Genomic DNA, 27368 nt, shown 5'->3' on the forward strand with positions numbered 1-27368 from the left:
GTATTCATAAACTTAGATTTTTTTTCAATAAACATAACTTTTTCCAGTTTCAAGTCATAGATGGCAGCACTATCTTGCCGTTAATACCAAATTAAGTCTCAATATTGATTTTTCAGGTTTATTTAGGGCCATATTCATCATTTCGATGTAGTTTTCCAACACAGTTTTGTTAGAGTTCACGCCGCAGAAATCTTTTCCGGATTTGCAAAAAAAACACCAGCACAAGAATATTACATCGCCAAAATTCCTGCACATCTCAAATTCCGATTCAATTCCAAATCATACCAATAATACTGCTAGTTATCTGGTTCATCAAGCTCCATCGGAAAGTACAAAATTATTCTGATTATCGGTCCAAGAAATTCACTTTTATGGGTTCATGATGAAATTCTTATTTTTTGATATTGTGATCTTAGAATTTCCAAGGCAGTCACACGGTACCAAGTAATTATTTCTTGACCAAAATTATCCAGTACATCTGAATTAATCCCAGATATTCGAAAATGGACATCAATTCGGTTTAATTGCAAGATAGTGCTGCCATCTATGACTTGAAACTAAAGAAATAGCGTTTGACTATTTAAAAACGATAGTATTTTTGAATTTGAAGCCTGTTTTTTTACTCAAATTCAGCATCAAATCTATGTTTCGTCAATTTGCATCATACTTATGAATGAAAATGAAGAAATAAAGCAGTTTGATAAAGTATTATAGCTCAAGTATCAAATTCCTAAACGCTAGAGGAGCATCTCTTAAAACACCATTTTAAAACCATTGAAAATCTTTGAAATTCTAGAAAACTCCTTAAAATACAGTTATCTATTCAGATAATTCGTAGAAGCATTATCATTCACTTTTACACAGTAAATTTTTAGAAATAATCTTGTTTTTGTTGAAAAAACACAAGTGGTTCTATTTTTATTTCGCACCCTTTTTCCATAGTTTTGGTCCTCAACGCCAATTGTAACGTCCAAAAAAAGTAAACTTATGCTTGATTTATCCGTTAAACAATTCAAAACAATTTATAGAACAAAGTTTTGGTGATTTTCAATCATTCATATTTTAACAAGCAAAACACATAGTGGTGCTATTCTTATTTCGCTCACTGTATATGATGCTCATGTAACTAGGCTTACTAGAATAAAATAAAGGAAAGTAGGATTTTCCGTACACTCAGAGGAAATCTTATTATAAATTTCATAAGATACATCTTATGAACCGCTTTTTTGCGTCCAAACTAATTTTTCATAAGAGTCTTATGAAATTCTTTCAATTTTCATACGATGTTCTTATGAAAAATAGAAGAAACGGCATTGTGAAAAAATGATGAACACATTCATTAATAGCATCAGTTTTTTTTTTCATCATCTAACAGTACGAAGCAATCGCCAGTTCATAGCTATTATAGTTTTCCTTCAATGTTAAATGTTATTGTTAAATGTATTATCTCCGGAATGGTAAGTTCGATTTGATGTTTTTGGTGTGAACGTTGAATATATTAGTAAACCAAAATACATTATTTGTTTACTTTTCAGCAAGCTGATCGGCAAAAAACGAAAGGTCGAAGATAAAGATGCGGCAAAAAAAACTTTGATGGAGCCGTCTGTTGATGCGCTGCTGATGGTGACCATGAAGGATTTAATTTTAAACAAATTTGGCAAACAATAAAGTGAATGTTTTCAGCATGAAATATCGAGAATTTTTCTTATTAGAAAGTGATTTACTGTTTCCATAAGAATCTCTTATGAAAAGCAACAACCTCTCATTGAAGTAGGCGTTCATCTTCAGAATTCATTCGCGTCATAAGACAATCTTATGAATTTCATTAATTTTTCTTATGGCGCCACTTCATAAGAGAATCTTATGGCGTACATAATAGTATTTTTCTGAGTGTATGAAAACAAGCGAAAAGTGGGATATCTTTTAATCAAAAGAAGAACAAAAAGTAGCACGCCTGATTTTGTACCAATTTTATAAATATATAAGTAACAAGGAAACCTCACCATCATTTTCAACCACACATAAATCATAAATGAAATAATGATAATGAATCCAAATCCAAATTGATCCAAAAGAAAAGGGATGTTTTATTTTTAAAGCTAGGCATTCTTATTAAAGTCCATAGTATTCTGTAAAGTTGTTTTAAATCAAGTTCTTTTGTAAGAAAACCAATCCTATCATTTTTTTAACCCTTCCAAAGCCGTTCGTAAAATATCCGTTTCGCGGACATTTCAGTTGTCCTAGTTTGATGGCGTTTTCCTGGCTGTAAATGTTAACCAACTTTGATCATATTACATTAATTGTGTAGGTAATGAATTCTCATTACTCAACATTTCAAAATAAAGTCAATATGTATAAACAGGTTATCAGAAACTGGTTCAGAAAGTAAAAGGTCTGAAAAATCAATGGGGTCCAATGGAAGTTTTGATCGCTATCTCAGATTTCCCGGTAGAAAAAAAATCTTACTTTTAAAAAACGACATCCAATTTTTGCTTTGCTTAGCTGTATTTCATTTCCCAATGAACCGATTGAACGATTTTCAAAACTCAATTTTAATTTTTTGTCGTTAATTTGATCATCATTTTCATAGAACTTACTTGGACTGTCAAAATTCCCAGTCCTTCAGTATATTGGAAAGATGATAAAGATGTTTGAGATGTGCGCTTCGGGTCATATTGACCCGAACAGCCTTGGAGGGTTAAACAGATAGCTTTGGAAACTCGGTTTTTTATAATTTTTTTTTTTAAAGCAGGGAAAAGCTCCTGGGAGTGTAGCACTCTTCAAGCCACTTCTCTTAAAGGAATAAAACCTCCTCATCACTTCTTTATTATTTATTCTTATAATTAAATTTTATTCGTTTATTTTTATTATCGATGGCAAAAAGCGACTTTGTTAGGGGAAAAACACAACTCATCAAATAACACCAGATCTCGACGTTTCATGCATTTCTACGTCATTGCTCATCAAAAATAAAAAGAAATTCGATTTTCTTTGTTTCCTACTAAGGCAATTTTAGAAGGTAAAAAAAACCGAAACTTTGAGGCACCCGTAAATCAAATCCGATGGAGCTGAAATTTTGCACAGGTCAGTTTTTTGGGCCAATCTACAAAATATATATGGTGGGTTTTTTTTTTTTAAATTCGATCTTGTAATTTTTTTTCATACACCCAATTCCACCCTAATGTTTAAAAAAAAAATCTAGTAAATCATACCCACAACAATGAAAAAAAACTGGGACGGGTGAAGGTTAAGTTAGCAAAGGCACTATTTTGTTATTTCCTTCTCATAAAAGCCTAGTGAAAGAGATTGTAATTGAAAACAATCTTTCAAAATTCACTAAGAAAAATCTTTTTTCCACGTTTTTACTAATTTTGATACCATATGACCTGTTTCCGGGGGTTTTCAATTCCATTAATCCGTGATGTATCCGCATGTTCCTATTACGACAAGCAAATGCATTGACATTTATCGCTCACCGAAGGGGTCTCTCTCTCGCAGCGGGATCCTTGCAAGGTCTAACGAAGATCATCGGCCCGGTTTATCTACGGTGCTGTTGCTGCGAAAGTGCACCTATAGGCCTAATGCAAATTTCTGTGGATCGTGGTTCAGATTTAATGTCTATCTTCCATTCCTAGGTTTCATTTTACTTATTGTCAAATCTACGGCGGGCAAGGCAAATAAATCGAACCAATAAATTGTGCATTGGTTTGTGCGTCCGGTTAGGAATGAGAAACTAAAAGGTACTCGATTTGTGAACTGTTGAAACGTTGACATTGATAAAATTTTATGGTTTTTTTTGTATTTGTTTCATATAAAAACTTCACCATTTCAATATATTCATTCAGTTGGAGGATCATTACACAACTTGCAGAAGAAAAGATGCTCATGTTAAGAACAAAAATTTATCATGATATTCTCGTTCAGTTTGCATTTATTTCTGGAGCAACAATTCAAGTCCTCAAAGGTTTTGTAATCAAAAGTGTAAAACCCCTGTAGGTGTTGTTTTATACCAAATTTACAAAATATGTGTTGTCTTAAAACGTAGTTCAAACAATAATCGAAGATAATATTCTTCATGACCGCTACCCCTCCGTGTCCCATGTGACTTTTTCGTTATTTTCCCATTTTTGCTGGTAGTGGTCTTTTTAGTGTTAACTTTTGAATAAAAACACGAACAAGTATACTTTGTTCTGAACTTATACGAAATTTTCACCAAGATGGTTGTGTCTTTTCGATGTTTTCATAAAAAAAAATCTTGAAATTTTATCGAAAGCTGTTTCTATGATCATAAGTTAGTAATTTCATACCTACTGGTGAATTAGCGAATGAACTGGCGAATAAGTTCAGAGAAGACTTGATGGTGGTATTTAATGAAGTTTGCTTGAAGACCGTCTGGACCAGCACTTTTGTTTTGGTCGAGGTTTTTGATTTTGAGAACCACTTCTTCCTTAGTTGCAGGCTCCATGTACATAGACTCAGGTATTGACGTTAGTGTTCTAAACCGATTCGCATCACGGTTACTCGGGATGGTGGAAGCAAGCTGAGGCCCGATGTCACTGAAGAAATGGTTGAATTTATTCGAAACTGCTGCTCCTTCGCTTACAACATTTTCATCGATTTCAAGCTTAACAACTGTTTCCAATTGATTATTTTTACCGGCAAGAGTATTTAACGTTCTCCACATATTTTTACTGTCAGATCTTTGGAAAAGTTTACCGTAGTATTCCTGCTTCGTTTGCTGTTTCAATTGGTGAAGTTTTTTGGACACATAAGAAAGCATGTCTCGAGCTTGACTATCAGCAGGATATCTTCTTCTTTCATGAAGAGGCCATAAGCTTTCTATCAATATGTCGCAAGTCTCAATCTGTTAGTTTTGATATATTTCGTTCCGGAGCCGACCAGAATGGCCATGGCCACGACCCAGTGTCCCCTAATCGCTTCTCCTATCGATTTCCTTCATCAAGAAGCCATAAGCTTTCTATCAATATGTCGAAAGTGCCAATCCGATAACTTCGAAAAAATTCGTTCCGGAACCGGCCAGATTGTCCATGGCCACGATCCAGTGTCCCCGAATCGCTTCTCCTATCGATTCCCTTCATGAAGAGGCCAAGAGCTTTGTATAAATATGTCGCAAGTCTCAATCTGATAACTTTGATATATTTCGTTCCGGAACCGACCAAAGTGGCCATGGCCACGACCCAGTGTCCCTGCCCTGGACCACTTCTAATATATTTTCCTTTCCCAAGAGTTCTTCTCAGATAGGCTATGATCTGATCACATAGTTTTTCACTTTTAGGAAATCAGATAGTTTAGCCACATAATCGAAGCGGATTGTCCCACATTTTAAATTTCAGGACAATTTCACATTAGAATTTGTCATTATCTTCTCAACGACACGACAACTCTTGGTTGCCTACTCATTTTGTCATGATAAACATACGGGAGAGACAAAAGGTTGTCGCACAGAGATAGAATAAAGACAAAACCACACGCCGACTTTGTCGCTTGTTTCAAGACAATATCAGGGACATTTGATTCACTGTTTTTGAGCATTCAATTTTTAGGCTTTGCAATCGCCCATTTCGAAAACCAATCTGCAGCAACCAACAAAACGGAATTTCCCTTTTTAGATCTGGCAAAGTGTGTCACAGAATCCATGGATATAACTTGAAAAGGGTAGTCGCCCCGTTTTTTATCCCCCACTAGAGCCACCTCACAGCGATTAGTAGGCTGTGTTAGAGCCGCCCGGAGAAGTTCAAATCATTTAAATTTGGATCGATCAGAAACTTTTGTCCCTAAAAGTATCGAAACGTTCCGGATCTAACGGTGAGAGCTAATGGAGCAGCTTTTCCAGGCACTGACGCTGCCGAAGCGGTAGGCAGTGCTGGTGCCGAAGATGCCGGAACATTGATTCTTCAAGTGGACGATTTTAGAAGCGACCGGCGGCAGAGAATTCTGGAGGAGTCCTCAAACGTCATAGAAGTCAGAAAACACTCAGGATGGTATGGTGGGCCAAGGAATATTGAAAGAAGGTAGTGCCGAGAGCCATATTGGATTTTTTTTCGTGACGTCACTGTTGCCAAGCTGTCGAAGGTTTATACTGGTAAAACTCAAATTTCTAAGTTAAACACATTAAAGAACTAAATTGAAATCCAATTTGATTCGGATTATGTTGTAAGGCCACTAGTTGATTGTGCTATGAGGTTTCTTTGTGTTTTACAGACTGCAGTGTGTATTATTCTTGAATTTGTTATTGGATGCACAGTCATGCTCCATGTGAAACGAGCAAAAATAATAATTTTCCCCTTTCAAAAGGTCTGATTGGTAGTTTATGGCAGTGCACCTCATCGTCATGATTTAAATCTAACATCGGGTACCATATGAATTTCTAATTTAAAACAATTAACCCCAATAAAACCATTGCATATTTCGTTTACTAAATTCCAATAAAAGATTGTGGTTGGATTCAAAAAATACTATTTTTGGTTTTTTTATTTTATCAACGATTCAAACCTAACTGATTTCAACATTTATAAGCAAAATTTTGAACTAGTTATCAAGTTTTGTCAATTTGAGCTAGGATACCTCAGCAACTTCAATCGTCTGAATTAAAGCAAAACAACTACTACATTCAACTTTTTTAGTACCTGTCTTGAAGAACAATAATATTTCTAGAATTGTGTGCCTTCAAAGTTGAAAAAATCTTCAAATTTTTTTAATTGCTAACAAAAAAGGAAAAAATTTCATATAAATTCACAGATTATTGGCAACAGTGACGTCACCGGCGGTACTAATACTAAAGCAGGGCTGCCTCGGCACTACCTCCTTTAAATATTCCTTGATCCGCGATGCCAAGTAAATTTTTGACGTTTTGGAGTTAGGACAAATGTATGGCCGTTTTCGAAAGCTTTCCAAAAGCTCCCTAACTAATCGAAACTCTTCTATGGAGGACATGGTGTCGCTAGTGTTTGCTTAATAACTCCCATGGTGGGCAGCTTTCCAGCAGAGGTGTCAGGTGTCCTGATTTTTCAGGATTTGTCCTGATTTTCGGATGGCCGTCCTGATTTTTCAAAAAACGCTTGAGCTGTCCTGATTTTTAAAAAATGGCCCTTAAAATGTCCTGATTTGTCCTGATTTTCAAAAAATATCTAAATTATAACTAAATTTATTGTTAAATGATGAGAACATCAAACAAATCTTAAATAAAATAGTTTAACCAGTTAAACCAATAATAATCTTCGGTTAAAATGATATTTAAATTGTGTTTTTCAATATTAACTGCAGGTCAGCCAAGGTTATTCTCGCTTCAGTTGCTTAAATAGAGGCGTTTTCAACACCTATATTTCGCCTATAGTTACGCAATTCAAGCAGAACTCCATGTTATTTTCACCATTTCAGTGGTGTCCCGAAAAATCCTGATTTTTTTCCTCAGGGTGTCCTGATTTCTGACAAAACGACCTGGCACCTCTGCTTTCCAGGCACATGACGATGTCAAGATGACAGGCAGGCGCAGGGCTGGAACCATAGATCACGGTAGTGCATTTTCTTACTACACACCAAAAAATTTATAAAATTACTCGTGACAGAAACGCTTCGAGCCATAATTATATTTGATCTATTTTTAAATATGATCGAATTTTACATCTTTCCACATCTATTATTAGGTCTCTACATTAAAACAAGTCTTTAATGATGTAAATATTTGTGCGGAGTAACATTTTCCAACCAAATGTCAGAGCCAGTTAAAACTACGCCTGCACCGGAGTGCAATTAAAAAAATTTCAATTATTTAGTGAAATCGTTCACATGTAACCGGATCAAGATTGGGAAAAGAGGATTTCGTCACTCAAGAACAAAATAAAACGTTCATATAAATGCAATATGCAGTTATCCTAGTAAAGATTGTGTTTGTTTATATTCAAAATTTGTTATTGTTGGGCGAGAATGTTCATAGAAGTGATAAATGTTATCCTAATGAATTTAATCCATAAGCAAAAATTGGCTTAAATATTAAGGTCACACCGTAATTGGAGCAGTACGGTAAGTTTTTGTCATGTTTGTTGTTTTCAAACAGAAACCTAAAATAAATATTTTTGTAGCGCAGTTTCAGTAGTTTCTGGCAAAAATAGTGCTCTCAAGGAGCAGTTGTGAGGCAAGTGTAGCGGCATTCCAGCAGGATTTGACAGGCAACAGCGCGACGATGGTTGCCGTTAGCATCTCCTTACTTATTAGCAGCATTGGCACCGAAATATGCAACTACAAACGACGGTAAGATTGAAGATTCGGTGGAAATAGTAGCAAAAATAATGACGACTGACGAAAGTAAGCCATACCCCTACAGATACCCCTGGGAGTTTTATCAGCATAGCTTCGTCGTCGGAAGTCACCAACATTATCTCAACGATCCGCAACTTGGATTCACAAACTATCAAAAAAATGCAAAGAAAAGGTAAGCACTATGTCGACGTTTTGTAAATGATGTTTAAAAACGATTTTCTGTTTTCACTTCCAGATGCTCGCAACACCTCGAACTCACCACGGCTATCATAGCAGGCGGTCGACGCAAATATTTGGATCGGTGTGGTGAATGTAACCAACCGCAATTTATTATATCTTCGCAGTGTGATTCCCCGGAAATGCACCAAGACTTTTCGAATACCCTGATGGAATCCAACCGCTCTTGGTCATAGTTCTACGTCAAAGCAAATCGGTTAACCAGTTTTCTTTGTATGGTAAATAGTTATTTAATTACATTACACTATGCTGCATACATTATTATTATCATACCTCCATTATAATATAAAAAATTAAAACGGATTGGCAAGAAAATTTTCAATTTATTTTAGGAATTTTCGTTGCTGCATAACACAACTGCTCATTGGAACGTGAGAAAGCAGTTAACAGTCTGATGTCATGTCTAGTTGCCGAACAACTTTTCTATCACTGTTGGAACGCTTTTCGATGTTATGTTTTGGGATAACCGATTTGGCAAGCAACTTATCTTTAGAGACACCCACATATACGCCAAAATGCAGTTCAACAGCGGGAACAAATCTTGTCACCGGTAAGTATTGTTTTTACTTTTAGATGAGAGTCTCAACGATTCCGTAATATTATAGTTCAGTTAAATATTAGCTACAATAGCTGACAATGTTTGATCCGAATTTACTTTGTTCTGGTCCATGCGCGGATTGCAATCAACTAGGTTCCGTTGTAACAGGATATTTAACCAGCCAGAATTAATTTTAAATTTATAACATTAAACTAAAGAGCCGATAGTACTATAGGCTCGTTACATTAAATGTCATTAAAAAACAGAGCCAGTTTAAAGAGTTAAACTATGTCTGCACATGTAATGAAAATATCGAAAAGATCTGCACTGCTGCTTTTCGCATGACTGTCTCATGCATTTTCATATTTTTTATGATCTCGAAAATTGTTCTTATACCAGTAGTTCTTTAATTTAGATCACGAGTTTATTCCAAATTTTTATAAAAATAAAATACATATAACTGGTGTACACTCAGCGAGTCATTAAAGCCATTTTTCACTTTCGATATTTTTATATATGAGACAGTCTTCCCAGCAGCGAAAGTACATTACTGTTGAAGGTTTATCTCATAAGCATTGTATAATTATAGGCGCATTAATATGCTATGTGGGCCAAGTTTACTTACATGCATACGAATGCATTGCGAAAATCGCCTTTGCGTATGCAAAGAAAATATTTTGTGTAGGCGATGTTCGTGTTACATTTTCATGGTATGTATGTTGTTTCGCCTATACATCGCGCATTAAAACGCCTTAATGTATAGAATTCTATGAATATTATGCTTTTTCGCGATTCAGCCATTAAGAGTTATTATTTCTTTCAAATTTAAACATTGAAATGTTACCAGATTTTGTCATCATGCTTTGCGTGCATTCGGTATCATACTAGCCGAGTTTCTGTTTATGATTAGGTTGTTAGTTTCGTATAATATTTAATCAAATTCGTTCAAAAAGAGAACTGATTCTATGTTTTTATTACAGTTTCCCCATAAAAGAGTTCAATCACACGTCGTACTTCAAACGACAATACAGTTTTGGAAAGGACAATGGGAACTTCCTTTGATGTTTTAACCATTACCTGTCAACCGAAGCAAAAAAGAGGGGGATTCAACATCAATTATATGTCCCAACTCTCAACATCCACCGCTAAATGTTCTATTCCGACATGTTTTAATTTCTAGTATTTTTATCAAATAATCGTGAAAATCCAATTTTTTTTGCTAGGTAGAATGTAAAAATTACATACATATTCATCAAACAAACTGAAATAACAATAAAAAATTATAAGGACAAAAATAAACGTTATTATTATTTTGTAGACCAAATCCTTTAAAATTATGTCTCTTCAAAATTATGGCTTTATAATTTTATGTCGAATGGTGTGTAATTTTATGTGATATGTGACGTTTTTATTGTGTGCATACGATTTGACATAAATTTACATCAATAATAATCTAATTATAGTGAATTTATGTCTTCCAGTATTTATGGCTTCAAGCGTTTCTGTCCTTCTGTACTTTAAATTTATGTCAAAAGTGATGCTTCAATTTTGTGCATCCAATATGACATAAATTTACACCAAAAAATTAATAGTGTGTAGATTGGCGATGGGAGGAACTCGTGAATAATACTGAATGCTGGAGTTGGATGATGGTCACTGCAGAAAAAGGATATCCGAGGGAATTTCTGAATAGCAGAGCTCGAAATCGACGTTTGATTTGAAATTTTGTAATCATATACAGACCCCGTTCGTTTTTGGCAACATTCGATTTTGGCAACATTCGATTTTGGCAACATCCGATTTTGGCACATGTGCCAAAATCGAACGGTTTTCAGAAGCGACATTACCTTTTAGTTTTCTCCATAGCAGGACCAATATAATTTAGACAAACACCAAAAATACGTTTTTACGTTCAAAAATGGTGATCGAATACAACAACAAAAACAATTTTTTTAAAAATAATTTATAAAGTACTCAAAAATTACAAAAAGGAGAAAAATTAAAAAAATCAAAAACAAATGCAAACAAAAGATTAAAAATGACAAAATCAACTTAAAAATGATGAATAATGATAAAAACAGCAAAAATGATAAAAAAAAACAAAGATTATAAACAAAACAAAAATAAAGCAAAACGCATAAAAAACATGAGAAAAAAACCTATAAAAAATCTAAAAATGGTCGTAAATTATCTTTAAATAACGTTAACTATAATAAAAATTGTTATTTTGTAAAAATAAGTGAAAAAAATTTCAGAAAAAAAAACCGTTCGATTTTGGCAACATTCGATTTTGGCAACACAAAATGTTCTGGCATGTTGCCAAAAACGAACGGGGTCTGTATTTTATATTTCTATTTTTTTTTTGTTAGACATCGAGGACGATGTTTTTGTCAGGATGGCCGAGCTGTAAGGATCAGGTAGGCCAAGATAAGTTCAAAAATGTTTAGAAGGCAGATCACTTCAAGATGTCAAATAATAAAGACTTGAAACCGATCTTGGTCATTTAGTTTTATCGGCATCCTACAAAACAAAGAAAAATCTTCGGAATTCTCAGAAATGTTTCTAATCATTTTTGAACACCATTCATCTGGATACTGCAAACTCGAAACAACTACATCACCATCTGAAATCCTCGATAAAGCATACGGATCTGTATTTATAGCCCTCTTTTTATATACAACATCAAAATCATAAGACCTGAGTTTCATTGCCCAAAGCGCCAGACGACCATACGGGTCCTTCAGACTTTTCAAACAAGTCAACGCTTGATAATCCGTAGAAACGATGAAATGCGAACTTTCTACATAATGTCTGAAATGTTCAACGGCCTTCACCACCGTGAAGCATTCTTCTTCAGACACATGATAATTTTTCTGAGCACCTACCAGCTTTTTACTCATAAAAGATATCACCTTTTCGTCAGATCCTTCTGCTTGACAAAGAACCGCTCCAATAGCATTTTCACTTGCATCGCGTTCTATCCTGAACGGTTTACTATAATCAGGCACAGCAAGAACAGCTGCAGACACAAGAGCTGACTTCAGCTCATAAAAAGATTGTTTTGCTTCCTCCGTCATGTAAAATATTTCGCTTTCTTTGTGACATCGGTCAAAGCGGCAGCTAGCTTTGAATACTGTGGGATGAACCGCCGATAATATCCCGCATTCGCATTCGCATTCGCAGGAGCAGTCGCCTAAAACTTCGGTTGGCGCTACGCAACAACTCTCCGTTTTATGAAATTATAGCCGATCGGACTTGCAACATCTTCTCTTCCGAGATTGTGGTACATTTCCTGACTTATAATTCCAATAGAAGCTAGGTCCCCCATTTCGTTGCCTCAGATTATAAAATCTCTTAAAATGGAAAACCAGCCCCCACAGAATGTTGATGGTGCCCTGGCCGAACCCTGCGGACTGTGTAAGGAAGGGGGAAGGAATATTAGTCAACGTTTACTTTACAGATAGATGCAGAGATCTCTACGACCCATCCATAAACGTGAGGAGGTTTTGGAGCATTGTTAGTTTATTTGGGAAGGGTGGACCCTGGGAGATGCTAGGCCAGCATTGCGGGTTATGAATTTGTCCTACACCTCCTATGCTCCTAATGTCTCCTACTGAGACTCCTATCACTGACTGAGGCATTTCGATATACATTTTTAAATATAATTTAGAAAGAATAATTTATTACATTCTTTGAAAAATAAACTTAATTCGAGGGAAGAGGTAGTTATGAACCAATTAAACTGAAAATTAAATTAATTTAACTATTTATTCATTTTATTATATCAATTGAAATCAGATCTTTTTCCTATTTGTTGTTACTGGTATATGTATTTATAATTTTAGAAACATTTATATTCAGGTAAACACTTTAAAGTGATCCAAATATTTAAAATACTTTTCTACTGTTGGTTTATAAAGCATACAAATAAATAGTTTTAATTTAATACCAACAATAAAATGTAATTAAATTCAAAAAGCTAAACAAACTAAAATGATTTTCTGATAATCTGGCAAATAATTTCAATTACTCTGTAGATCTTATATGTTTAAAATAAAGGGATAGCTTTTCCAGAAAATTTAGTCAATCATAATGTAGTTTTTATCATAAATTTATTGAATTGGTTTTCCTTTTGTAAATCTAACTGGGCCTCATTTTTTAGACATAAACGTCACTAGGAATGCAGAACTGACATAAAATAAGAAGGAACGGTTAGTAAGATCAATGCGAAACAATTTATCATTTTTGCAAATTATAAAAAAAAAATGGGATTGAACTGCCTGATCATTTTTAGATAAATATTAAATGCGCGAACCTAAATTCATCAATAATCCAAACTTGAAGTATGAGTCATACAAAAAAAAAAAAAAAAAATAAATATTGTACCAATTGAAAGCTGATGGGATTTTATCGTTTTTATCTACATAAAACTCCTCTAAACATGCAATACCTTTCTAACGAAATTGAAACGAGCAGTTCTGGATAAAATACAAAAGCTCACAAACAACTTTGAATATAATATACTATTAGTGAGAATTATTACGATTACTTTCAACTACAATCTGCACAAGTATGTCTTAACTGCAGTTAACATATTTGGCAAGGAAAGAAAAGTGAATACTTAGCTTAGAATCCTTGGCATCGTATTCGAACTCAAAATCCATCTGGAGCCCACTGTCATCAGGCTGACCTCCTTCCACATGCAATATTGCGTTCAATATTCGTAACGCCCCAACACCAACATTTCACACAAAAAACATCAGATAACACTATTTTATATGAAATTTCACTATTTCCGACAACAATTAACCACCGCGCCTCGAACCGCCCAGACGAAGGGAATTTATTCGGCATATTACACCACAAATCGGCAGTTTCGAAACACCGTTTAAAGGAGAACAACTTTCACTTGACTGTGTTGCCAGATCAAACCTTCTCGATTCACAATTTCGGAAATTTTCAGATTATCCGAAAATCAAAGTAACCACACACTCACGACGCCGACGAACTGTCTGACATAACGGGGGAGTAAAAAAATTAACTCTGAATGGCGGCAGAGCCTCTTCATAAAATTATCACTTTTTGATCAAAATTTCTTGGGAGTCTGATCAAATAAAACCCAACAGTAACTTGCAGATGAAACCGAACGACACTGTAATACTAATAGAATAAACCTTCGAATGGCACTCGAAACAATAAAATAATGCTATTAGTAACCGCGGACGTAGCACACACAAACCCCGAACCGTACTTCTCGGCCTCCCGGAAGCGAATCCGCAGCTAGCGGTTAGAACCTCTATTTGAAAAAACTGCACTTATTTTCCTCCGAAATGCTCGACCAACTTGCGAACATTTTTCTTCTGCATCTCAGTTGTTAAACAGATAAAAAATGTTAGATTTTTCATCAAAATCACCAAATTTTTATTCGCGAAAAAACAGATGGAAAAAACGTGACGACGGAAAAAACACGTACGTTCTCGAGCACGGCTTGCTGCGACCTCAACCGCCGATAATATCCCGCCATCCCTAAAACCCTGCAAACTTCTGTACACGATCTCGGAAAGGGATAGTTTACTAAAGCAGAAACTTTTCTTGGATCAGTACGAATTCCTCCTTGTCCAAAACATATCCTAAGTACTGCACGGATGGTATGCAAAAGAAAAATTTCGCTTTATTGACTGGGACACCTGTTTTAACATGTGCAAATGGTCTTGGAAATGAGCAGTAGCAAGCAATCAACACGTCGTCTAAAAATGCCATACTTTTGGTTGGAGTTCCACACCTAACACTCGGGAAACCACCCTGTTTTAGGTAGAAGGAGCATTAGTCGATTAAAACGGCATGAACTTGAACTGGTAGAGACCTCGATCGTGAACTATGAAAGCTGTTTTGCATTTGTCCGATATTTTTGAGGGAATTTGCCAAAAACTATCACTCAGATCAATTGTTGGAAGGTATATTACTTAAAATGTCTTCTATAAACGGTTAAGGATAAATAAGCATCTTTGCGAGTTACTTCGTTAAGTTTTCGAGCATCCAAACACAAACGTACTCTTCCATTTTTCTTCGCTACACAAACTAATGGATTATTTCAAGAACTTGTTGAAGGCTCAACAACATCAAGGGCAACTCAGCATGCACTTGATCAAGGCGGAACTTAAATAATAATAGGGTAATACCTTTGCTTGATGGGTTTTGCATCTCCCGTATCTATTTCAAGCTCCAGAAGCAGTATCCAACGACGTTAAATTTCCGGTAATCCTTCCTAGGAATAACAGAGGCACATTCCTCATAATCGATCACTATCATCAGAAGTTATTACACGGCAATACGAAGACCGTTATGAAAGAGTTTTGTCAGAAATTTGCGACTGCGAGTAGAGATACGTAAAGTAGCAAACGACTGTCAGCTCGATTGGCGATTGCCGAAGTAAGACCGTTCACATTCGTAGGCGTTGATAATTTTGGCCCGATCCCGGTAAAGCGAGATCGTTGAAATCAAGCAATTTCCCTGTGATTCGGAGAGTCATTATTCAGAACAGAATAAATGCATTCTTAGTGTGTACATATGAAAGTCTTGTTCATGATTCAATTTTATTTGATGTTCCATAGAGTGAAGAAAGTGTTCCTACTTCGTACTATCAAATTGATATAGGTTTATTAAGACCCAGTATCAAGAACCTTGTCCATCTCTCATAAAATTGGCGTTTCCTTCCCCCTTATAAATCTTCTTACAGTTAATGTGTGTACCAGAAGGTACCTATATATAATTCTATGTAGATATACATTTTTTTTAGGTTCAAGTGAATTTAAAAGAAACTTTTACTTAAATCCCTTGTCCAACCAATATGGACATCTGAAAGCTTACATTTGACAAATGCGAAGCTTTGGATTACTTGAAACAAATGCTATAAACCGGCTAGAGAAATGGATTTATGGAAATTATAAGAATAAATAAAAACTACGTCATGAAACTCGTAACTTGAAAGCTAGTTACATTTTTTGTTTTTGTGAGTGAAAAAAACCACCATCTCACCATCAGTTTAGCAAACCCCAATTCCTTGCGTATGTCGAGTAACACTTTGATCAGATCCAAAACGCACATCTGGTCATTGAGAGGTCAAAACGGCCTTCAATTAACGTGTTCATCATCCCAGTCTCTCCTCTATCTGGTTAAATATAGTATACAACTTTAAATACCATAACTTAGTGCATTTGTAGCCGGTCTCAAATCCTGCCAAAGCTATAATAAATGAAATTGTAATGGCGTTTAATTATCCTAATAAAGAGAAGAAAATCCCGAGTGTTTACCAGAGTTTAATGCCGTGTCCGAGATGCTATCAGCAAGCAATAACTTGAACCAGACGAGAGATGCATGATAAATCTAAACGGTTTCGAATTGCCATACGGTTTGATAATTTTTAATGAGTTCATTAATATCCATCGTTTATCGCAAACGAATTAATATAAGTTGACTCCTCGCGTTCGAATGTTGCCCGGTGGGGTATTCGTTCAGTTCGGTTGGGGCTGCCGCTTTGCCAATCTCAACCTAGATGTTGCCTTCTTCTGTCTGATCCTCGCTCGCCTGTCGCCTATATCAACATGTAAGTAGACTCACTATGCCTCTCTGCGAGTTGATCATTCCGGCCAAAGAATGGCTCTTTAAATGTAACCGCTCTTCTGGTAGAAATAAATTATAAATAAATAAATGGATAGTTTAATCTTAAAATAAAATAAACATCCCATTCCCGATCCAGTGCCACTGAAATACGACTCACGATTGGAAGAGGTCCTGGTAAGACCTATGAGAGGCGGAAAATCTGACAAGTACATAAAGGGAACAAAAAGATCAGAAGCATGTCTCGCTCGCTCAGGCTTGAGCTGGGCGAAAAGCTAGAAAAGTGTGCAGCAAAAGCAGAACAACTTTGGCGGAATGCAAATACGGTTTCCCGATAGGCCTTCCTTCACAGGGCGGCCTGTGGATGTTTGGTATGAGCATAATAAGATTTGATTTTATCTGAATGATTTAGCTCAGCGTGAGCAGATTAAGCACACCTCCAACCTCTAGGCATGGAGGGCCATCAAGAAGTCATCGAAAATATGCCTTCCTCGCTCCATTCTTCCGAGAGAGAGATACCTCCGAGTCCGAGGGAGGACCATGCATTGGAGCGATGTAATCCGCGATGTAGCTCCTCTATACGTAACGGCAGGTGTACTTATCCAATTAGAATGGCAACGTTCAACGAATCGTAGCCGGTGGCTGGGCGTGCTTGAGATAAAGTAATAATTGATTGGTCGTATAAATTGTTTCTTTCACACCGTTTGTAATTTGCGCCTGGCGTATTTATTTATATAGGACTCAGACCTCTGTGATACTATTCGGTATTAAAAGACGAAGCTGTTTTCATTTGATGAATATTTATCTTACTACCGGTCAGAAAAGATGATATATTTAATCTTTCGAAAGATTAATAAAATAGAAATGGTCCATACATGAGAAGGAATAATATGCAGAATTTAATTTTACTTTCAATGATTTTTTTGAATATCCCAGGTGGAGTTTCCATGAACTTTAATTTTTTCAGTAGAGGAATTTTTTTGAATGGTTTTAGTTTTTTTTTTCCAAGATTGTTGAATCTGTTTGTTATCCAATATATTTGTAGTGTATCAACTAAGCACAATAATAAGACGAGCGATGTCTAATAACTAAGATGTTCTTTATTCAAATGTCAACTTAGGAATGCAATATATCGAGCACTGCACGTTCTATTTATACCCCGGTCTACTATGGCTGTTCTTCTCGCGTTATTGTAGATTATGCCATATTCCCTTTTCGCACGGCCGGTCAGCATCCTGGTTGCTTTGTTGTAGCTGGTACACTACAACTACAAACTGTAGTGTATCAACTAAGCACAATAATAAGACGAGCGATGTCTAATAACTAAGATGTTCTTTATTCAAATGTCAACTTAGGAATGCAATATATCGAGCACTGCACGTTCTATTTATACCCCGGTCTACTATGGCTGTTCTTCTCGCGTTATTGTAGATTATGCCATATTCCCTTTTCGCACGGCCGGTCAGCATCCTGGTTGCTTTGTTGTAGCTGGTACACTACAACTACTCCCTCTCCTAGAAACGAAGTGGTTGATGATTCGGCTGCAACTGCTCACGTAGATTCCATCAGGATGATGAAGATAACTGATGCTTTTTTGGGACCGATGGGACTCCGGAATTAAATGTGATTCTTCTTCCTTGACGTGGCTCTCCATTGGATCGTCATCGTTAGACCCAAGATCTGCTTCGCTACCAAAATCATCGTATGGGTACTTGTTGATTTGATGACTCCGGCGAATGATGACTCCAAGCTCTTTAGTGTGGCATTCGTAAAGACCAGAACCTCTTTTTGCCACGATGCGACCTCGGATCCAGGATTTTTTCTTCGGTAAACGGTAGTCTCGAACGTACACTGTTTCGTTTACCCTGAAACTCCTTTTCGCCTTTACTGGACCGTCGCTGAAGATGCCGGGTTTCGCCTTCTCCTCGAAAGCTCGTGCTCCCCGATGTGTCCTGTAAAACTTGGGAAAAGAATCTTTTTTCGATGGAGCATTTACCTCTTTCATGTGCTCCTTTGAATGACCAAAATCTACTGTCAACCCCCATCGCCACATTGTTTGTCGTCCCAGCAACGGTTGCCGATCACCATCGAAAACGAAGATCACCTCTTTGGATTTGTGGTGTCTAAACTCCATTTTCGCTCTGAATTTTCCAGCTGCTCGAAAGTTGTTGCCGTTATAGGAAACGAAATCTTCGCTTCCACCAGCCTCGAGCGGCATCGATTTGAAAAGCCGATGAAACAACGCTTTCGGAATAGCGTTCACCGGACTTCCAGTGTCTAGTTCGAAGTTGATTGAGTAACCACCAACACGAACCGGAACAATGACGGGAGGGGGAATATCCAACCTGTTCATCGCCAAATGATGAACTTTGGGCTTCGTCGCTCCTTCGTTCGGATCTTTTCTGTTCGGACATACTTTGGCCAGATGTCCTTTCAGCTCACACAACTTGCACACGTACGCCTTGTACTGGCAAGTCCGGAAATTGTGATTGCCTTTACCGCAGGCAAAACAACGGGAATCTGGATCGGGTCTTTCCAGATTGTCTTCCTTCCTTCCACGGTCGGAACGAACCTTGAATATTTCCAAAACCTCACGTTGTCGTAATGTTGATTCCTTCTTCATAGCAGTTTTCACGAGGACTTCCATCTCCGAATTCGGATCCTCTTCGCAAACCCTCTCGTAAATCGGTCCACGTTTAAGACCAACTACAAAAATGTTTTTCAGGAACACTGGCAGATCATTGCCAAACTCGCACTCGGCGGCCAACTTCTTCAAGCGGGTTGACCACTCGATGACTGATTCGCCGTCGCCTTGACGCGCTTCTATGAACCGGGTCCTCTCGTGAAAAATTACCAACGTCGGGGTAAACCGTTGGCGCAGCAAAATGCAAAGTTCGTCGAACATCTTTGTTTCCGGTTTCGCTGGGAAACAGAGGTCCTTGATTGTCTGGTACACCTCCATCGAAACCGCCGTCAGCAAAAAGGCCGACCGTCGCTCGTCATCCTTCTCCTCGATTCCGTAGGCCACAAAGAATTGTCTCAACCGTTCTTCGTACAGTGACCAGGAATCACCAATGTGGAACTCCGGAGGCTTCACGTTCATTGTAAAAAATCCCTTCGTCGCCAAACTGTAGTGTATCAACTAAGCACAATAATAAGACGAGCGATGTCTAATAACTAAGATGTTCTTTATTCAAATGTCAACTTAGGAATGCAATATATCGAGCACTGCACGTTCTATTTATACCCCGGTCTACTATGGCTGTTCTTCTCGCGTTATTGTAGATTATGCCATATTCCCTTTTCGCACGGCCGGTCAGCATCCTGGTTGCTTTGTTGTAGCTGGTACACTACAATATTGAAGACCAAGTACGAAATATCGTTCTTTGTTCTTCGCCAATATTTACACTTTAAAACAGTTATCAATTATATAACAAATCATACAGTACATACACAGTATGTCTTTCAGTTATTCTTACATTGGATTTTTTGGTGGTTTCTAATGCATTAAGATGAACTAACCATCATGTTGATTCTGCTAGGTTGATTCAATGATGCATGATTTTTCAACTGTCTTTAACTGATGTCCAACTGAATGCTAAGAGTTCACATCCCAAGTATCACAGATTAAGCTAACTAGCATTATGGAGTTTTATTATCGTTTAATTATGGCATTTTTTGTGCAGCTCGTATTATGACGGTTTAATTATGGTCATGCAAAATGCTTATATTCTTGAATCGACCATATATTCACGGATAGTTTTGGAAACGCTAATAAAGCTTTTATCAAACATACTGTTATAGTAGACTGAGTCGATTTGGGGTCATTTTTGAATTTCTCAAACCCTGGGGTCTTAAAAGCTTCGTCTTGGCCCAAAACTCATCCATGATTTTTTGTAGAATTTTTACGTAACGTTTACATGAATAAATTTGAACTTTTAGGTTTGTATGGGAAAATTGAATATTTTGTACTGAAAAATCATCATCGTTTTTGTTTCTTCTGTGGAACAGAACCAGCGGACAGTTTTTGTGTCATTTTAAAAAATTCCTAAGGGAAATTTTTCGCTGACCAACTTTGTCGAAAACCGTAGCCTCGTATCTTTTTAGGCAAAAAGACAAAAAAGGAATTTTATAAATTGGCACGAAAACTGTCCGCTGGTTCGGTTCCACAGAAGAAATAAAAACGATGTCGATTTTTCAGTACAAAATATTCAATTTTCCCATACAAACCTAAAAGTTCAAATTTACTCATGTAAACGTTACGTAAAAATTCTACAAAAAATCATGGATGAGTTTTGGACTAAGACGAAGCTTTTAAGACCCCAGGGTTTGAGAAATTCAAAAATGACCCCAAATCGACTCAGTTTACTGTTATAGTTCTTTTGAAAGAGTTATGAATGCTCTGTTTAAACTATAATAAAACACAAACATTGAAGTTTGCTCCAAGGTTTCTTTTGCATGTTCTCTTATAGCACTTAGTGCTTGATTACACTAGTTTACAGCATTTTTGAACTTAGTAAACTGAAGGTCATTTTAAATGTGAAATCGGACGTTGAATCCAAAAATGAAATTCAAAAAAATCTCAGTATATTAAAGATAACAAATTTGCTATCGATCATCTGCACACCATTTTTGAGCATCATCAACAGTATTGTTGATATTAGTGACTTCATGAGAGAAAAAATTATAAAAAACGCATTGTTTTAGAGAAAATTTTGTTTCAGCGAAGGTTTTAAACTCGATGGTAACATTCAAAAAATCTTATTTTCCATTGGCCTGTGAATTCAAAACAAAGGTTTCAAGTGGTAGTTTATCAAAATCGGTTTAAAATTGAAGAAGTAACGGTAACTTTAAAATAACAGTATTTTTTTGCATTTTTTTTTAAAATTTAACCGCAGTATACTTATCGTAGTATAGGAAGAATTAAATATGTAAATCTCACTCGCTCCAAGTCAAAATTATTTATTAGCTTACCAGAAGGTCAATTCTGACCAAGGGGAAGGGTTGCTTGAGTCTCAAATGTGAATAGGATTTTATTGTATTATACTCGGGAGAAGCAAAAATTACTGGTTTTTCATTTGCATACTGTACATTATACGTAATAAATAAAACATTTCTTAATATTTAATATTTTGTTTAATTATCCAATATTTCTTTTTAAGGTTTAGAACTGTAACAATGATTAAAAAAAGCAATAACAAAAAAAAAGCAATATAGAAAGGCTCCTGAAAATTTATCTTAAAGTTGTTCTGAGTCGTCACATATCCACTCTACCTCCGTGTATTGGCTCAAATCTGTAACAGGTTCAATCATCATTCGTTTGTGTATTGACGACATCCTCAAACCTTTGATCATACTGCGTTCCTTAGCGTTTTTTTTTTTAATATTTTTGAAAAAATTTTCCATAAGAAATATGGAGAAATTCGAATTGCAGCTTTTTACGATGAAGAAAAAAAAACTTCAAAATCCGCGAATAATTTTTGAAAGCGATTAAACCGTAGCAGATGTTCTGGTCATTGACATTATCGCACCGATCTCCAACAATCCTTTTCATAAAGTTGAAAAGTTCACCTTCGTATTCTTTGATCTCCAATTTGCGCTCGACCTCGTTTAGTTGTTCTGGTGATGTTATTGGTTTAAATTGAAAAATCGATTGAGGAGGGAGTTAATTGGAGTTCTGCTGCTGGACGGAAATAAGTTTAGTCTCAAAATCTGCTTTGATGGCTGCTATTGTTTAAATAATGAGGTTCTCGGTCATCCTTTTTTTGGCTTCAATAATCTCCTCCTTTGCGTCCGTGCTTTGATTTGTGATATGCGTTAATATTTCCTTCGTCTGTAGAGCACCAGACATCTCCAAATCAGCTGAGTTTTGCCAGGGGGAACTTCTTTCCTCATACTCCAAGCCTTGACCTCCTATTTAAAGTATAACATTCAAAAATTAGGGGAAAAAAATGTCAGGAGAATATAAATCAACACTTACCAGCTTTTTCCATCATTTCATTAAAATCAATAGCTTTTTTGTTGTTGAAATTCTTTGTGAGAGGTATCTTTCTCCTTTATAATGCAATAATGCACTCAACTTTATACAACACGGATTTGGATCAGCGGGCTACGGGCGTGAACAGCTGGTAATAATATCACGAATACCGAAAAATTAGATGGATCGAGACTCAGAAGCAGCAAAATAAAAACGATTCGAAAAAACAACAACAAATTGGCAGCTGCATGGCAGGAGAGGGATCAAAATATTTTGCTGACCAACGTTGGACAAACATCTGTCATTTTTTTTTGAATATTTTTCTCGAAAATGATCTGTCAATTGACGTTTCATGTCTGCTTTGAGGTTGTTCGAAACACTGATATAAAGCTGAACTAAGGAATTTGCAGCTTATTAGGAAACACTTCTGTTGCGATACCGGTTGTATACGAATTAAAAGACGCGGAATTACAGTTTAAAATAAGGTTGTATATTGACTTTAAAATGGACTTGTACAATAACGTGTAAACTGGTAATCGCACATGAATATAATAAGAATGGTAATTCTGATGACGTTTCGTGGTTTCCGTTCATCACCGTTACGGAGCTGCGGCATCTGTCAGGCTGACGGTTGTCAACCGGGAGAGCCAGGTGTTACGTTGATGAACGAGGGATCCAACACCTCCCCCCTTTAGTAGAGATGATACGGCTCGTACCACACAGGCTGCCTTCGAGCTCGCGAAGATGTGCGAAGAGAAACCGTTGGTTGATCACGTCTAAGGGTAGAACGGTGGCGGCGTGGCGGAGGCTGCGGCTGCAAATCCGTCAGGAGTTCTTGTGGCAGACTCCAAGCTGATGGCGCGACTTGTTCCGATGAAGGATTGCTGTTACCAAGTCCCCAGCTATCTAGCAGAATGTTCAGAGGGACTTGCGGTAGTTGGAATTCAGAAGAAGTTGATTGATGGCCTCCCGCTTCATGCCTGATACGTAGTTGGTTGCAATGGGAACGGATCAAAATAGCTAGGCCTGGCAACCAAATGTTGTACATCACCTTTCTTATACGCTCGAGAACACGGCCCGGTTCCCAAGAGTATTTGTTGTTCCGGAATACTTTAGCCCAAACGAGGTCTTGTGGTACATAATTTCTCGGCTTGGCTCCGTGTTTCCGGTTGAACTGCTCGTCTTGGCCACTTTCGTTCGGGAAAACAGCTGATGGAGGGCGCAAGAGGTCCAGTGATGTTCGGATCGGTCTACCTAGAAGGACTTCTGCCGGAGATTTCCCACCCGGTGCGCTGCGACAGGGTGTCGACCGATAGCAGAGCAAAAATGTGTCGATGGCTTCGTCTAAGGCTTCTCCCCCTGCGCTGATTTTCTTGAGGGACCTCTTGAAAGTATCGACGAACCTTTCAGCAAGGCCGTTCGATTGGGGATGAAACGGTGCAGTTCTTAGATGCGTGATGGAATTCGTTTCGCAAAATCGTTGGAACTGCTCGCTGGTGAACTGGGTGCTGTAGAGGATATAGATGGAAAAGTAGAAGATAAAGAAATTAAATAGAATTGAGCATCCATATGCATACAAAACCGAAAAAGTTCTGAACGAAAAATGTTCTCTTTATCAATTTAAATCCAGAGAGTAAAAACCCATCGACTTGGCTCCGCCCATTTCTCTGACGCTCGGGTATTTGACGCTATAAAAAGAGCGTACCCAGCGCAGTTGGGCTCATTCGTTTGACTAATCTCGAAGTGAAAGCATCGGTTCCTCCAAGATGACGGTTCCTCCAAGATGACGGTCCCTCCAAGATGACGGTCCCTCCATTCTCCAAGAAGAAGGCATCAAATTTAGAAAAAATAGTCTTGTTTGGTTCAGCAGTTTTCACTGCTGCCAACAATTAAAGAGTTTACTTGATATTCATTTCAGAATAATTGTAAAATTACGACAGGTGCCATTCTCTGAGACCAATGTTTCTGGTGCTCCAAATCTTGCGAAAACTCCTCGAAGCATTCGCATGGTACCACTGGATGTAATAGCTTGCGTGCGGATAACTTCCGGCCACTTGGAGAACGAATCGACGATAATCAGATAGTAGTTACCATCTAGGGGACCGGCATAGTTCACATGCACCCGCTGCCAAGGTTTTTCTGGTGTCGGCCAGGATTCAAGGTTGACTTTGCGTTCCGTTTTGGCGACACTGGCACATTCGCTGCAGGCCCTTACAAGCTTGGAGATGTCTTCGTCGATTAGAGGCCAGTAGACGTACTGGCGAGCGATGGACCGCATTCGCTCGATTCCTGGATGCCCTTTGTGCAGCTGATGCAGCACTTGCTTTTGGAATTTTGCGGGGATTACTAGCCGTTCACCATACATTAGGCAACCAGCAACCATGGAAAGACCATCGCGTCGCTGATAAAATTTCTGGATGTCACTGTTGACGATAGTCGACTGTTTGGAGGGCCATCCAGAATCGACGAAACGAGCAATTTGTTGAAGAATGTCATCGTTGTGGGTTTCTGCCTTCACCGCCTTGAATGATAACGGTAAAGCAGAAAGCGTTTGGTTCATGACACTCCTGACGGTGTGCTCCAGTTCCAGGGAAGCAACGACGAAATCTTCTTCTGGCTGAACATGTCGGTTGATTAGACGTGACAAAATATCAGCGTGACCAAAAGAATCCGTAGAAATGTAACGGATTTCAAAATCGTACAGCAGCAACGTTAAGGCCCATCTTTGTAGCCGGTTGGCTGTATAGACGGGAATGCCTTTCCGGGAACCGAAGATCGATAATAATAGTTTGTGATCAGTTTCAAGAATGAACCGTCGACCAAAAACCATGCGGTGGAATCGAGTCACCGCGAACACCAAGGCCAATCCTTCCTTTTCTATCTGGCTGTAGTTACTTTCAGCCGCAGTCAGACTGCGGGATACGTGGCAAATAGCTCTGATAGTGCCATCAGGGAAACGATGGGCAATTCGGCCTCCGATTCCAACGTTCGAAGCATCTGCCGACACGATGGGTTCCAACTTGGGGTTGTAGTGCGTCAACAAAAGCGGTGATTGTAGAATCTCACGAAATCGATCGAAAGAAGCCTGACATGCTTTCGACCAAACAAACTTGGTGCCACTTTTCAGCAACTGGTCCATCGGATGTCGAAGCTGGCGCATTTCTTTGACGTATTTGCCGTAATAGTTTACCGCGCCCAGGTACGAACGCAGTGTTGGGACGTCGTGGGGGCGGCATGTTCACGATGGGTGCTATCTTGTCTGGATCTGGGCGTATGCCGTTGCCATCCAGAATCTGGCCGAGATATTTCACTTCCCGCATAAAGAAAGAGCATTTTTCTATGCGGACCGTAAATCCAAAACTTTTCATCCGCTGGAGGACCAGATCAACGTTGGTTTGGAGTTCCTGCTCAGTTCGGCCACCCACTAAGATGTCGTCTAAGTAGCCGATAGCGTAACGAAGATCGGCTAGCATAGTGTCGATCAGCTGTTGAAATGCACCGGGGGCCGCCTTGATTCCCGGTAAAAGCCTGGTGAATTGAAATAGGCCTTTGTGGGTGTTTATAGTTAGCAGCGGTTGACTATCCTCATCCACCAACACCTGAAGGTAGGCATCGGATAAGTCGATATGACTGTAGAATCGACATCCGGACATCCGAGCTAAAATATCCTCGGGTAAGGGCAGTGGATATTGGTTTGGCTCGGGAACATCGTTCAAGCCAGTCGAAAAATCGGCGCATATCCGTACGGATCCGTTCGGCTTGCGGACCACCACGATAGGAGCGGCCCAATCAGAAAAGTTTACCGGCTTGATGATTTCTAGCTCCTGCAGGCGAAGGAGCTTGGCTTCCACCAACGCCTCCATGCTGTACGCAACTGGTCGTTTCGGGCGAAAGATCGGTTTGGGATTGCCTTTGAGTACCAACCGAACAGGCGATTTGTTGCAGAGGCCCATTACGGAGGTAAACACTTCGGGAAACCGTGCTTGCAAAGCCGACACACTTGGCGTAGATAGAGCGTCAACTTTGTTGCATAGGGCACTGATTGGGCGGTCCCACAAATTAAACAATTCCAGCCAGTCAATCCCTAAAATGTCGAGATCAACGTTAGGATATGCTATGAAGCACTTACCGCTTTTTGTGCAGCCGTTGATGGTGATTTGGCACTGCAGTTCCGCCGTGAGATCTAGCGGCTCGCCAGAAGCTGTTTTGGCCCGACATCTTGCTGAACACAGTTTGGGTTTTCCTAGTTTGACCCAAGATCGATGCGATAGGATCGAAATATCCGACCCGGTGTCCAGTTGCAGTCGAAGAGGGACGTTGTTGATGTTTACATCGACAAATTTTCTTCCAGCTCCAACTTTGTGTACGGCCAGTGTTTTTGTTGATGTTTTGCGCTTTTTCTCTTTTCTCGTGTTCTTCGCACCGCTGTTGCTCTTGTTGTGATGCGTGGACTTAGAGAAACAAGCGCAATAGCCTTCACGGTGACCAACTTTGCCGCAAGACTGGCACTTGTGATCATGGAACCGACAGTCTTTATTGAAGTGCATCCCACCGCACGACCAACAGGGAGTTTTTGGTTGCTCGCGGTGTGAACTGCTGCTTCTGGATTGATGAAACGGTTGCTTGGCCTTTGGCGGTCTGGTCACTATTGTATTTGCAGCAGGGTAGAAGCAGCAGGAAGACAACCCGTATCCGGAGTAAAGTAAAACGCACGAGTAAACT

The 27368-nt window shown here is 38.2% G+C and overlaps 2 protein-coding genes across 3 annotated transcripts in view; one reads left to right on the forward strand and one right to left on the reverse strand.

Annotated features, from left to right (window-relative positions):
- LOC129752331 (uncharacterized) overlaps positions 1-27368 on the forward strand; it is a 249112-nt gene that overhangs the window by 100002 nt on the left and 121742 nt on the right. The window lies entirely within an intron of this gene.
- Positions 23338-27193, reverse strand: LOC129753025 (uncharacterized protein K02A2.6-like). The gene is made up of 5 exons (XM_055748818.1): positions 26776-27193; positions 25757-26730; positions 24582-25665; positions 24352-24463; positions 23338-24154 (listed from the first exon to the last, which is right to left on the reverse strand). The coding sequence occupies exons 1-5, from the start codon at positions 27191-27193 to the stop codon at positions 23338-23340; spliced, it is 3405 nt and encodes a 1134-aa protein (XP_055604793.1).

Source organism: Uranotaenia lowii, chromosome 3 (genome assembly GCF_029784155.1).
Source record: "Uranotaenia lowii strain MFRU-FL chromosome 3, ASM2978415v1, whole genome shotgun sequence".
NCBI lineage: Eukaryota > Metazoa > Arthropoda > Insecta > Diptera > Culicidae > Uranotaenia > Uranotaenia lowii.